This window comes from Macaca nemestrina, chromosome 4, assembly GCF_043159975.1.
Source record: "Macaca nemestrina isolate mMacNem1 chromosome 4, mMacNem.hap1, whole genome shotgun sequence".
NCBI classification, from domain to species: Eukaryota; Metazoa; Chordata; class Mammalia; order Primates; family Cercopithecidae; genus Macaca; species Macaca nemestrina.
Window position 1 is genome coordinate 187,174,349 of NC_092128.1, and position 13,390 is coordinate 187,187,738.

Below are 13,390 nucleotides of genomic sequence, written 5' to 3' on the forward strand. Positions count from 1 at the left end.
AGCCTCCCCGGGGACGCCCAGGGCTGCGGTACCGTCTCCTCCATCAGACTGGGCCTCCACCCGGTTCCTCCCACAGCCCCAGGCGGGGCCCCTGAGTAGGGGCTTTCAGCTTGTGTGGAGGTTCCCCAGGGACACCACCCCGATCCAGCCTCCATGGAGGCTCTTGCCGGCCACTGGGAGGGGCCATTGCACCCCAGGCAGCCCCTGCCAGGCCCTGAGGCCTGTCCCGGCTTTGCCCCATTCGAGCAGGGCCCTGGGGGAGGCAGGACGGGGCCACACTGGGAAGTGGGAGGCCTCTGAGTCCCGCGCAGAGCAAGTCTCCGTCCCCAGCCCCCAAAGCAGCTGCCCTGGTGGGTGAGTCAGGCCGGTGCGGAGACTTCCCAGGAGCGAGGGAGGCAGCGCAGCGCCTCCGTCACAGGGAAGCGTCCCCGCGGGAGGCTCTGGCCCTGATTGGGCGCCGGGGCGGAGCGGCCTTTGCTCTTTGCGTGGTCGCGGGGGTATAACAGCGGCGCGCGTGGCTCGCAGACCCAGGGAGACGGGCGGGCGGGCGCACAGCCGGCGCGGACGCCCCACAGCCCCGCCCGGACCCGAGGCCAGGCGAGGGGCTGCCAGTGTCCCGGGACCCACCGCGCCCGCCCCAGCCCCAGGTCCCTGCGCTGACCCCATGGCGGCGGACGCAGCCCTGCGCCAGCTTCTGAGGCTGCACCGCACGGAGATCGCGGTGGCCGTGGACAGCGCCTTCCCACTGCTGCACGCCCTGGCCGACCACGACGTGGTCCCCGAGGACAAGTTCCAGGTGGGCCCCCCGCCCGCCCTCCACGGCCCCCAGGCCCTGCGAGCCAGGGATAGTCCCCAGGGAAGTTCCAGGAGGACCCTGCCCCATGCCTCCCGGCCCCTCCAGATCCCCAGGCCCCTCCAGCCTTCCCCAACTCCCCCACAGCAAGGAGCCAGGGCCTCCCTGAGGACAAGTTAGAAGTTGGTCCCCTTCCCCCAGCCGTCCGCACACCTCACCCCCAAGCCAAGGGAATGGCCTCCAGGTTCCCCCAGTCCCACCCTCAACAGCCTACACCACCACCTGACCCCACCACAAGCCAAGGAGATGGGCGCGGAGCTGCCCAGGTCGCCAGCACCTCTGCCTGGGAGCTCCACCCTCTAGTCATGGTGGAGATGGGCAGGCCGCAGGGTGTGGGGCACCACGGCAGGGACCCTCATGCCACCCCACTGCAGGAGACCCTTCGTCTGAAGGAAAAGGAGGGCTGCCCCCAGGCCTTCCACGCCCTCCTGTCCTGGCTGCTGACCCAGGACTCCACAGTCATCCTGGACTTCTGGAGGGTTCTGTTCAAGGACTACAACTTGGAGCGCTATGGCCGGCTGCAGCCCATCCTGGACAGCTTCCCCAAAGGTGGGTCCTGGTGGGCTCGGCCATGCTGGGGGCCTGGGGCAGCTGCTGTCACCTGCTCAGCCCAGCTGGACTGGAACCAGAGTGGTGTTTGAGGAGCCCGTGGGTGATGTCCCAGGACCATCTTGGATCCTAAGAGGCAAAGGGGCCAGGCCTCACCCACCTGGCCAGGGTGTCCAGTTTCTGGGGCCCATCCTCCCCCTGGAGAAAACCCTGAGGTTGGGACCCTGCTCCTGCCCCTGAGCTGCAGATGTGGACCTCAGCCAATCCCGGAAGGGGAGGAAGCTCCCGACCATCCCCAAGGCTTTGGTACTACCACCCAGACACCCCACCAAGAGGAAGGCCTCAGAAGAACCTCGAGCTGCCGCGCCAGCAGCCCTGACTCCAAGGGGCACCTCCAGCCCAGGTACCCCACAGGGGAAGCCAGCCGGGGTCTCCAGTCTTCCCCGGGAGCCCATGCCCCCTCCCCACCCGGGCTCCTACCCACTGGGCGTGGAGCCAGCCTGCCTGGGGCTGTGGGGGTCTCCTCTGGGTACTAGACCAACACACTGGACCAGCCTCTCAGCTCACTCCTGCCTGAAGGGTGACCTCCCCAGGCTGGCAAAGTAGGCAGGCGGGTTTCCTTTTACTGATGAGAAACCAGAGCCTGGCAAAGGGAATACCCAGCCCTGGGCCCCCTCCACCCCTCCCTCCTCCGGCCCCTGCCCACCAGCACTCACCCCCACCGAGAGGGGAGGCCAGGCTGCCCCCAGCTCCCCCGTTCAGGCTCTCAACTGAAGGCCAAGCCCTCCAAGAAGGCGGAGAGCAGTGCAGAGCAGCAGCGTCTTCCACTTGGGAACGGTGAGTGGGGCCCAGTGGGAGCGCCTCCCTTCTGCCTGGCCAGGGGCAAGGGGTCAGGGGTCAGAGCAGGGCCTGCCCTCTGAGACCCTGTACTAGGGGCTGTGGACATGCTGGCCTGGCGTGTCATTCCAAGGGCCTAAGCTGCACCACCAGACCCAGGAAGGGGACACCTTGGGTCCATTCACGATCTTGCCAGTCGCCCCTGCCCCCACCACATCCTGGTTCTGGGACCCCCTTCTCAGGCACTTCTCTGCCCATCCACTCCCTGTCCTTCAGGACCAGTCCAGACATGGCTTCCTCCAGAAAATCATCCCTGGCCCCCAGCTGCATGCAGTATGAACTCTTCCTGTCCCCTTCTCCTTCCTTCCCAGGGCACTGGACTCCAGAGACCCCCTATGCCCACTGCTGCCCTCCCTGAGGGCAGAGCCTAGGAACTCTGTGTCCCTCCCAGCACAACACAGGGCCCATGTCATGGTGGGGGCTGGTCATTGGGCATTCCTTCCTCTCCATTGTGCCAGCTCTGCTGACACTGCCACCCCCAGCACAGGCACACATGGGTGCACACACGAACACACACGTTCTCATGTCTCTGCCCTTACCTGTGGGCTGTCTGCACAAGGCGGGGCTGGGCTCCCTCCTCGGCCTGCCCTGGCTGGAAGGAAAGGGCTCTGCAGCCCCATACTGCTGCTCCTGGCACAGAGTTTGTGCTCGGGAACTGTCTTCCCCATGGGTGACCCCAATGGGTGTTCCCTTTCCCAGGAATTCAGACCATGTCAGCTTCAGTCCAGAGAGCTGTGGCCATGTCCTCTGGGGACGTCCCGGGAGCCCGAGGAGCCGTGGAGGGGATTCTCATCCAGCAGGTGTTTGAGTCAGGTAGATGCTGTGGCGGGGAGATGGGACTGACAGGGACACCCAGGCTCCAAGATGGAAGGAGGATCACACCCCTGTGTGCCCCTCCGCGCCCCTCTCCACGCCCCTCCACGTCCCTCCGCGCCCCTTTGCACCCTAGTGGTCCCACAGCAGGCAGGGCTGTCGCTCATGTAGCCAGAGTTTCTGCCTGTAGTTCTGATGACTTTGGAGGAGGAGAGTGGGCACTGAAGTCTCCCTGTCGGGGGACCTTCTTCAAGGCCAGTGGTCTAGGCCCACATCCCAGCCCGGGATGTGCTGCACCCCCAGTCACCTCCATCCATGTGCATGGGCCCTCCTGAGCCATGTGGCTGCATCCTTAGAAAGTTCCATCTTTGCTACTGAGACCCTCCAGGGTGTCTGCACTCTTCAACCAGGACAGCCTGCAGGGTCCTCACCCCCCATTCCCTGGCCGGCCTGCAGCGTCCTCGCCCCCCATTCCCTGGCCAGCCACTGACCCCATACAATCACCAGTGCCATCTGACCAGGGCACAGCAGGGCTGCTGGTGGCAGACCCACCGTGCCATCGGGCATTCCATCTACAGTCCCTGCCACGGCATCTCCTCGGTGCTGGGCATGGGCTGGAAACACCAGGCACAGCCAGGGCCCTGGTCTTGCACTTCTGGGTGGTCCCAAGACCCACTGTGTTACTTCCTAAGGCTGTTGGATCAAATGGCACAAACTGGGAAGCTTGAAATGACAGAAATGCCAACATCAAGGTGTCTCGGGGCCACACTCCCTCTGCAGGTTGCAGGGAAGAATCCTTCCTTGTCCCTCCCAGCTGCTGGTCATTATGCGGGTGTCCCTGTGCCCCTTGTTCCTGGGCTCGGGGTCCCACCACTCCAGTCTCTGCCTCTGTGGTCTCACAGCCGTCTCCCATGTGTCCTCTTTACAAGGGCACCAGTCATTGAACTTATGGTCCAGTGTGACCTCATCTTAACTAATCACATCTATAATGACCCCAATTCCAAGTAAGGACACACTCTGAGGTTCTAGGTGGACGTGAACTTTGGGGGACACTATTGAACACCCTGGTGTAGACCTGGGACAATCCCCGGGCCCCAGACTCGACTGGGGTGGGGGCGGGCTGGAGGAACGCAGGCTGTGGGAACTCCACCTGTCTCTGCTAGACCCCAGTCCGGGGCCTACACGACTGCCAAGGCAGGTCCTGCTGGGTAGGTGAGCCAGGACCAGCCGGCATCTCCTCCCAGGGGGCTCCAAGAAGTGCATCCAGGTCGGGGGGGAGTTCTACACTCCTAGCAAGTTGGAAGACCCCGGTGGTGGGAAGAACAAGGCCCGCAGCGGCGGTGGCCTGAAGCCTCTGGTTCGAGCCAAGGGAACCCAGGGCGCTGCCCCCGTAAGCACCTGACCCTCCCTGGGGAGCCCGGCTTTTGATGCACCCCCACCCCAGGAACAGCATTGCCTCTGGGGGAGTGGTTCTGCTGGGGGGCTGGCGGCTGCTGCCGAGAGATGCCTGGTGCCACAGTCGTGTGCACCCTCGCTGCTCAGGCTGCCCCCATTGCTGATGCCCCTCTTCCTTGCAGGGTGGAGGTGAGGCTAGGCTGGGCCAGCAGGGCAGGGCTCCCGCCCCTCCAGCCCTCCCCAGTGACCCCCAGCTCCACCAGGTAATGCCCTAGACCATAGGAGGGCCCCTGTTTGTCCTCGCTCCCCGCGGGTGGGTCCTGCCGCCTCTGCCTTGACCTGGGCACTCAGGGATGAGCACTGGGGCCTGAGCCCCTCCCACAGGGCAGAGCTCTTTTTCTTTAACAGACGTATTTTCTCCTGATAATATATAATTGTAATATTTAAATAAGTCAGAGAAAGTGAGGTCCTCTCAGGCTCTTAAAAGCACAGCGTTTGGTCCAGGCTGTACGCACTGCTCTCAGCCGTGCCCATGGGTGGGCCGGGCGCCCCTGCTACAGCCAGGAGCTTCAGGGTCCACTGGGAATGCCAGGCTCGTCCTTGGTCCCCAGCATGGTTTCCTAATGGGGTGGAAGCAGTGTGGTGGGTGCCTGCCGTGGTGGGTTACAGAACCTGACCACTTGGCACCAGGGGCTCTGTGGGGCCCTGGCACTTAGGAGTGACAGGGCCCAGTCCTGCCCTGCAGGGGCACCCAGGCTGGCAGGCGTCTGGCGGATTGTTAGAATAAGTAAGGTCATTGCTGTGCAGGACCAGCCTAGTCTGGCTGTCTGGAGGGATTCTGGAGGAGATGGTATCTGGGAGACCCCTGAAGGCACAGCAGGCACCGTCCAGGCAGGGCACGACGAGGGTGGGGTCTGCGGGTGGAGGGTTCAGCAGGTGCTGAGGTCAGGAGAGGCCTCCCTGGGCCTGGCCGCACTGCCCTGTGAGGAAGGGCGCATGTGGTGGGTGTACAGTTCCAGCCCCTGGAACACAGCAGCCCGTGAGAAACCGGGTTTTCTTCCCAATAGGGATGGCCCCGAGGGGTGTCCGTTAGAGACCAGATGGATGGGGAACAGGTGGTCAGGGTGGAATTTCAGGCCCTGGCAGCATGGGAGCAGGGCAGAGACCGGGGAGTTCAGGTACCCAGAGATGCTGGGGGAGCCGTTTTGGGAAGGAGGTGGCTCTCGGGAGGGTGCTGCACCCCAGCCCAGTCTGCATGGGCGTCTCTTGCCTGTGCCAGAAGAACGAGGATGAGTGTGCTGTGTGCCGGGACGGCGGGGAGCTCATCTGCTGTGATGGCTGCCCTCGGGCCTTCCACCTGGCCTGCCTGTCCCCTCCACTCCGGGAGATCCCCAGGTGAGCCTGCACCTCTGCCAGCGCAACCAGGTCACCCCAGTTCACAGCCACCTCCACCCACTGACCCTGAAGGGAAGCCCCCCCAGGCTCTCCCATCCAGGATGGAAGGGGGCTCTGAGTCAGGTCACTGGGCCATGGGGCCAGGGCCTGGGGTTTTCCCACCCTGCCACCTGCCTCCCAGCCTGGCCACACCGGCTGCCCAGCTGGGCCCCTGAGGGCAGCAAAGCAGCACAGAGGCCCCAGGTGAAGATGCCACCCTGTCCAAGCTCATCCCAGGCTGCGGCCCACACCTCCATGGGTAGCCAGCCCCTACCCCCAAGCCCCGCCCCAGAGTCCCACCCCAGACAGGGCTGGGGAGCACAGAGGCCACAGAGCTGCACCCCCAAGGGCAGGTGGGAGCTTGTCCACCAATGCACAGGACCCCGGGCTTAGTGGGGGTGGGAGGCCTCCTCTGTGTTCATATCCCAGCACTCCCTCCCCACAGCCCACCGAGCCCTGCCCTCACTCCAACCCCACAGGACGTGGCAGTCTGTGGGAGGAAGAGCTGTGGGAGGAGTGGGGACCCACGCTCAGGTGAGGCTCTGTCCCAGCCCCGAGTGGCCTTCACCAGGCCCCCTCTCAGCCTCTTGCGTCGTCACTAGAATAAGAGGCGCAGCCAGGGGCCTCGCTCGGCTCCTTCTGAAGCCGTCCTCCTTGCTGTCTCTTCCTGCCCTTGATCACCTCCCATTCTGCTGGGTGCCATTCCCCTTAAGGAAACAGGATGGGTCCCGGGACATAAACAGTCAGCCTAGGGGGGCCCCCAGCAGGGCCCAGCCCTGAAAGGCAGGCAAAGCCACTGTGAGCTCGCAGGTGTTGGGGATTCCTGGGGTTCATCAGAGAGCACGCCAAGGGGACCCTGATCGCGCTGGCCAGGGCCACCCCACTAAGGGTAAATGTCCCCCTGGGGGCTCTCCCTTCCTGTGTCTGCCCATCTCCCTGCTGTGCCTCGGTTTCCCCTCAGTAAAAGGCATGGTGCGGCGGAGCCCTCGAGCCCCACCCGTGGGTTTGGGGATCTGTCACCCGCTGTCTTGTTCCGCATGTCTCTGACTGGTGGACGCACGAGCAGTGGGACCTGGAGGTGCTCCGGCTGCCTGCAGGTGACAGTCCAGGAGACGCAGCCCCGGGCAGAGGAGCCCCGGCCCCAGGAGCCACCCGTGGAGACCCCGGTATGGCCACGCCCACTTCTAGGCCGGGCCACCCCTCCTGTCTGTCTGTCCCCTGGAGTCCTGTGGGACAGGCCTACCCCAGCCGCAGCGCTGTGCCCCTCATGCACACGCCTGGTCCTTGTGGTCCCCTGCGGTGGGGCCCCCATCATGGTTCCTATGGGCGGAAACCCAGCTCTCCTGGCTGCGGATCCACCCTGGGGAGGCACTATGAGCATTGATAATGGCCCTAGAAGATGTGCTCATCGTTCTGCTGCTGTGAACACAGGAGGGCTACTGTGCACAGGCCCAGTGTTCCCTCTGACAGCCCTGAGGGCCAGGGGGCCCCTCGTGTGTAGACGGGGGAGGAGGGAGGACCACAGAGCCAGGAACTGCCACAGGCCTTTCCCACTCAGTGTGGACGCCTTCCACCACACCGGCCCTCCGCCGGCACCCTGCTGCCCCGGGTTTCAGGGTCCCAGCAGTCACTGACTCCTGGGTGGTGCCCGGCAGGTGCCCACGGCCCCCCTGATGCTGACCCTTGGGTTCCAGCTCCCTCCGGGGCTTAGGTCGGCGGGAGAGGAGGTGAGAGGTCCACCTGGGGAGCCCCTAACTGGCATGGACACGGCTCTTGTGTACAAGCACCCGCCGGCCCCGCCTTCTGCAGCCCCCCTGCCAGGGCTGGACTCCTCGGCCCTGCACCCCCTACTGTGTGTGGGTCCTGAGGGGCAGCAGGTGAGCGGGGAGTGCAGACCAGGGTGGGCTCTTCAGGGAGCCCAGGACCTACATGGTGGATGAATTCACCTGAAACAGGAGGAGAGGGAGGCCAGGCAAGACAGGGTCTGGGAGGCACAGGGCCTGGGGCTGTGGGGGAGCGTGGGGGGCTTCAGGGAAAAGGGGAGGCTCCTAGACCTCCACTCCAGCTCCTGGCCCTGGGCATTACTGCTCCCCCCCCAAGGCAGGACAATGAAGGGGGGGATGGCCCAGCGCACATGGGAGCCCGCCCCGCCCTGCCTCAATTCCCCTCACTGCAGTCCTGTGGGCACCGCCTTTCAGGAGACTCCTGCACTCAGCCCCAAAGGAGGCCGGGCCGGCCAAGCGGGAGAGAGGTGTGGCACCAGGCTTGCCTGAGGGTGCTTGGGTCTCCCCTGCATCCTGGGGATGGGACTGGTCCCGCTGTCCTGCAGCCTTGGCCGCACCGTGAGGCTTCCCACTTGCTCCCAGACCCGCTGTCCAGCCCTGGGTGGTCCCAGGGGAGAGCACGGAGGCCTCGGGTTCAGCTACGTTTCCCCCCGGCCCCCTGTGTCACCCCACGGGGTCGCCTCCCACAGAGTCCAGCTCCTGGCGCACAGTGCGGGGTGTGCGGAGATGGTACGGACGTGCTGCGGTGTGCTCACTGGCGCTGCCACTTCCCAGCGGGCACCTCCCGGCCTGGGTGAGTGTGGTTGGCATGGAGGCCCAAACCCACACCCACACCATACAGCTCAAACCACACCCCATCCACACCCTACACCCTATACTCATCCTCCACACCCCCCACCCACCCCACACCCACACCCTGCACCCCACCCCACACCCTACACCCCACCCCATAACCTGCACCCCACTCCCACCCACACCCCCCACCACAACCTACACCCCACACCCCACTCCCACCCACACGCCCCACCCACACCCTGCACCCCACCCTACACCCTACACCCCACCCTATAACCTGCACCCCACTCCCACCCACACCCCCTACCCACACCCTGCACCCCACCCACAACCCCCACCCTGCACCCACACCCGACACCCACATCCCACACTTCAAACCCACATCCTATACCCCACACCCACATCCTACACCCCACACACCATACCCACACCCTACATTCCACAGTCACATGCCACTACACTCCCACTCACACCCTACACCCCACCTCATATCCTGCACCTCACCCACACCCCACAGCCACACCCCACCCCACACCCCACACTTCCCACTCCCACCCCATAGGCCCCCCGACAGCCTGCACCCCACTCCCACCCCACACTCCCATCCACACCCTACACCCACCCCACACCCTACACCCCACCCAAACCCACCACTCCCACTCTCCACCCATCCCCCTTCCTCACACCCCACACCCCATCCCCCACTCACCACCCATGCCCACACCCCACACCCAACACCACCTCCCAGCACCCCACACTCCATACCCCGGAGGTGGCACTCCTGCTACCCCCAACCTGGCAGCCCCTCATCCTCTGCTGCAGGACGGGCCTGCGCTGCAGATCCTGCTCAGGAGACATGACCCCGGCCCCTGTGGAGGGGGTGCTGGCCCCCAGCCCCGCCCACCTGGCGCCCGGGCCTGCCAAGGTCAGTGCCACAGGAACCCTCCATGAGTGCTGGTGGTGGGGGTGGGAGACCCCTTGGGTTGGGGTTGGGGGAGCACGTCTCAGGACAAACCCTGGGTGCCAGCTTCGAGGGTTTGCACCATACACACTGACCATGTGGTCATTATCTGTAGACAATAATTTCCCTTTAAACCTAATTCTTTTTGGCAACTTAAATATAGTTAAAAGGAAGCTGCCTCCAGGGTTGGTGACTGGCATCACGGCTGGTTGTGTGGCCGCCTCACAGCAGAGCCCTGAGAGTCTCACCAGGGTGCCCTGGTGGGGTGAGGGGAGAGCAGGAGTGCCAGGCCTGCAGGAGTAAGCCCCAACCCCGTCTGACCCCTCCAGGCAGTCTCACCCGCCGTCCTCCCTGGGGCCAGGATCCACCCCATTGTGTGGCCGGAGCCTCTCAGAGAGGCAAAGCAACCCTGGGTCCAGCCAGTAGCTCTTCCTTTCCTCCTGCTCTACTGTCAGAGAGGACCCGGGTGGTGGGGGGACCCCTGACTGCTGGGGCGGCCTGGCTTGCCCTGGAGCTGGCTGTGGGGGCGGCCTGAGTCACTGCTGCAGGAGCCTCAGGGGTGGTGGCCTCTTGCCCTGACTGTCCCCAGCAGAGGCCTCCTGAGCACATCCCAGCCACGGAGGAGCCTTTAGGGATCCTGGGGTGATTACATGTCCCACCTGCTCCACTGGCCCACACACTTTCCCAGCTCTGCCTCCACCCCATATACACCGTGTGGTGACAGGCCACCCCAGCATGGTACTCCCTGGGCAGGTGACAGGCCACCCCGGCATGGTACTCCCTGGGCAGGTGACAGGCCACCCCGGCATGGTACTCCCTGGGCAGGTGACAGGCTGCCCCACCATGCAGGCTCTGGCCTGGCATGGCACAAGCCTCAGACCAAGCCCTGCCCTTGGGGCTTTTGTGGAACAGTGGCTTGGCCCGCAGCTGTCGCTGTCCCCTTCCTTCTAGAAGCCTCCCTCCTCACACCACCCACCTGGAGTCGGTGCCCTATGCAGATGCCCCTGCCCAACCCCAGGCAGCTTTCTTGCAGCTGCTCCCGCAGCGGGTACCTCGTCATTAACCTCCTGGGTTCTGTCTTTGAACAGCAGAGAGCTCTGCGTTTTCATTGCGGTGTGAAATGTAACGCCATGTTAGAGGAAAAGTTCTGGCTGGCCTTGGCCCCTCCCCAGCCTGCCCCCTCCCCCAGGGTGGTTGGGTGTGTCCCCAGCCTGCCCCCTTCCCCCAGGGTGGTTGGGTGTGCCCCCACACCCCGTCCTGAGCAGGTCTCCCACCCACTGGCAGCATCCTTAGGACCAGGGGAGCATCCAGGGGCTTTCCCCTCTAGACTGAACAGCCCTCCCTCAGCCACGCAGGGCTGCAGGGCCTTGCAGCGCCAGTGTTCACCTGAGTGGAGGAGCTGGGATGTGGCTGTTTGGGGCTACAAATGGGCAGTTCCACAGGGTTCGGTTTAATATGGTCTCCTCTTTGCTGGGGGTGCCCGCCTGGGGACCTTCCCCCACTCTGGCCGCTCACCCATGGCATGCACTGGCCCTGGTGGTGCTTGTCGGGGGCGGGGGTGGCATGGACCAGACACTTTCCTCTCTGGGCCTCAGACTTCCCCTCTCAGAGTGGGGCTTCCTTGCTGGTTCCCTGAGCCCCCTCGTTTTCCCCAGGAGGCCACACAGTGTGGAGGCTGTCTGGGGGCCGTGGGCAGCTGGCCGTGGGCAGCGAGCAGGACCCGGGGCAGGCAGCCCCCGCCCCATCATGCCCATGTAGCCCTGTGCCCTCACCCCCAATGGGGCTGGGTGTAAGAATTCCCATCTCAGTGTTGGGGGGAAATACCCCCGCGGCCCGTAGGCCCTGTGGCCTCTGTGTCCCCGCCAGGGCTGTGGGAGTTGGGTTGACCTCTTCTCTTTCCTGGGTTCCAGGATGACACTGCCAGTCACGAGCCCACTCTGCACAGGGAGGACCTGGAGTCCCTTCTGAGCGAGGTAATGCCTCCCCTGGCCTCGGCTGCACCTGCTGCTCCTCCACTCCCCCTCCCCTGCCTCAGCCGGCACCCAGGCCCCCCACTCTGGGCACACTGAGGACTGCCAGCCCCCGCTGCTCTTGAGCCATGGAAACTCAGGCTGTCCCTGCGCCACCAACCAGGAGCCCCAGTGCTGCTGAGCCCCTGGCATCCCCCCACAGGAGCCTCAATGCTGCTGGGCCCCTGGCACCCCCCAACAGGAGCCCCCCTGGCCCCTGCCCCGGCAGGAGTCCAGTGCTGCTGAGCACCCCCAGCCCCTCCCCGACAAGAGCTCCCACACGGCCCCTTGCCCAAGGGCCTGGACCCTGGCAGGCAAGGCTCGAGCACCAGGCCCAAGATCCACTTTCCCAGGGAGGGTGGGGTGTGGGAGTGGGGGGTCCCGGGCCCCGTCCCTCTGAGAGTTGCTTGCCCCTCCCAACTCAGGCCTTTCTATGCTAAGATGGGCAGGTAGAATCTGTGGGCAAAATGTGACTTTTAAAGCCTCGTCTGTTTTTGGCAAGAGGATAAGCTCCTCCAGCCTCCACAGGTTCTCCTGTGTCTGGCGTGGCACCTGGGGGTCCCAGCTGACCATGGGGCAGGGGTCCTGCCCTGTGCAGTGGCCATGCCCCACACACCCTGACTGTGCAGATGTCTGTAGAACCCCAGGGCCGGAGAGTGGGCCAGGGGACCCAGCGCTGGGTAATGGAGCTGCTTCTCTGGACGGGGTCCCCGGATATAGCTGGAGAAATAAGGGTCAGGCTTACAGCCTCTCCAGGGTGGCGGCCTTATTCTGCTGGCATTGTGGGGCCTGCGGGAACATCCTGTGGGAACATCAGGCTCCTGAACAGAATGAGAAGCAGCCGGCCCTGACCCCCAACCCGGAAGGAGCCACCCGAAGAGGCAGAACTGCCATGAACTGCCATGGGGCTGTGCCCTGGGCTTACAGGATTCAGTGAAATGTACAGGACGGGGTCCTCCTCTGACTGGCCTGTGCCGTGGGGCCTCGGGCCTCAGTTTCCCCTCCTTTGAATTAGAGGGAAGGTTGGACGATCCTGTGGCCATGGCGGGGCGCCCCTGGAGGTTCTCACAGTTGCTCTGTCCCGCAGCACACCTTTGACGGCATCCTGCAGTGGGCCATCCAGAGCATGGCCCGCCCGCTGGCCGAGGCGGCCCCCTTCCCCTCCTGACCCTGGACGGCCGGGACACGCAGCTCTGATGGGAGGGCGCCGAGAAAGACACCTCCTCCCTCAGCCCTGGAAGCCGGCCGGCTGGGACCCAGAAGGGGACAGTGCCACGTCTTGTCAGTCCTCGGCTGTAAACACAGCCCTGTGTTTGTGGGGACACCAGCCATCATGTGCCTGGAAATTAAAACCTGTGGTTTCGAGATGCTTGTCAGTGGGGGCATTTGTTTGGGGCGTTCGTGTGCCTGGTGCCTGAAGTGTTGGCCAAGCTGGCTGGAAGGGAGCTCGCCGTAAGGGAATGGGGTGCCTGTAGGCAGGAGTTCACCAACAAAACCACGAGGCTCTGTTCCATGCCTCCCACTGCCCCCCAGCAAAACCCAAGCCCTTTCTGTACACCCCGCAAGACCCTGCATGGTCCGGTCCCCAACCCCGGCCTCCACCCCTTACTGTGCTCTTGGCCTCCCTCCGTTTCTCCCAGCAGCCAAGCTTGTTCCTACCTGCTGGCCTTTGCTAGGTGTTCCCTCTGCCTGGACGCTCCTTCCCCTGGGGCTCTGAGACTGGCTTCCCATCATTGACATCTCAGCTCCAATGTCACCTCCTCATTCATTCATTCATTCATTCATTCATTCATTCATTCAAGAAACCTTTATCATACATCTTCCATATGCTGAGTATTTTCCTGGGACTTAGGGGGGCCCCAAGGAACATTTTGGTGGGAGGGGTGGATCATGTAAAGAA

The 13,390-nt window shown here is 64.2% G+C and overlaps 1 protein-coding gene across 8 annotated transcripts; it reads left to right on the forward strand.

Annotated features, from left to right (window-relative positions):
• The first annotated feature begins 211 nt into the window (after window positions 1–211).
• On the forward strand, window positions 212–12,855 carry LOC105472538 (autoimmune regulator). Of its 8 annotated transcripts, none has more exons than XM_071095795.1 (15): window positions 213–796; window positions 1,228–1,402; window positions 1,650–1,805; window positions 2,165–2,239; window positions 2,999–3,112; window positions 4,357–4,502; window positions 4,690–4,770; window positions 5,575–5,902; window positions 6,421–6,475; window positions 7,008–7,107; window positions 7,597–7,818; window positions 8,415–8,518; window positions 9,343–9,445; window positions 11,392–11,454; window positions 12,578–12,855. In XM_071095795.1, the coding sequence occupies exons 1-15, from the start codon at window positions 665–667 to the stop codon at window positions 12,656–12,658; spliced, it is 1,935 nt and encodes a 644-aa protein (XP_070951896.1). In that variant the 5' UTR covers window positions 213–664; the 3' UTR covers window positions 12,659–12,855. The 8 variants fall into 8 exon arrangements, with proteins under 8 accessions (XP_070951898.1, XP_070951896.1, XP_070951899.1 ...); XM_071095796.1 differs by having other exon boundaries at window positions 215–796; window positions 7,636–7,818; XM_011725894.3 differs by lacking the exon at window positions 6,421–6,475 and having other exon boundaries at window positions 218–796; window positions 5,790–5,902.
• The last annotated feature ends 535 nt before the right edge of the window (window positions 12,856–13,390 follow it).

What these genes read in the sequence shown, in the direction of transcription:
- LOC105472538 (XM_071095795.1), top strand. Translation starts at nt 665, where the DNA reads ATGGCGGCGGACGCAGCCCTGCGCCAGCTTCTGAGGCTGCACCGCACG. An exon ending in TGGCGCCCGGGCCTGCCAAG is followed by an intron (nt 9,446 to 11,391) that starts GTCAGTGCCACA and finishes CCTGGGTTCCAG; the next exon opens with GATGACACTGCCAGTCACGA. An exon ending in TGGAGTCCCTTCTGAGCGAG is followed by an intron (nt 11,455 to 12,577) that starts GTAATGCCTCCC and finishes TCTGTCCCGCAG; the next exon opens with CACACCTTTGACGGCATCCT.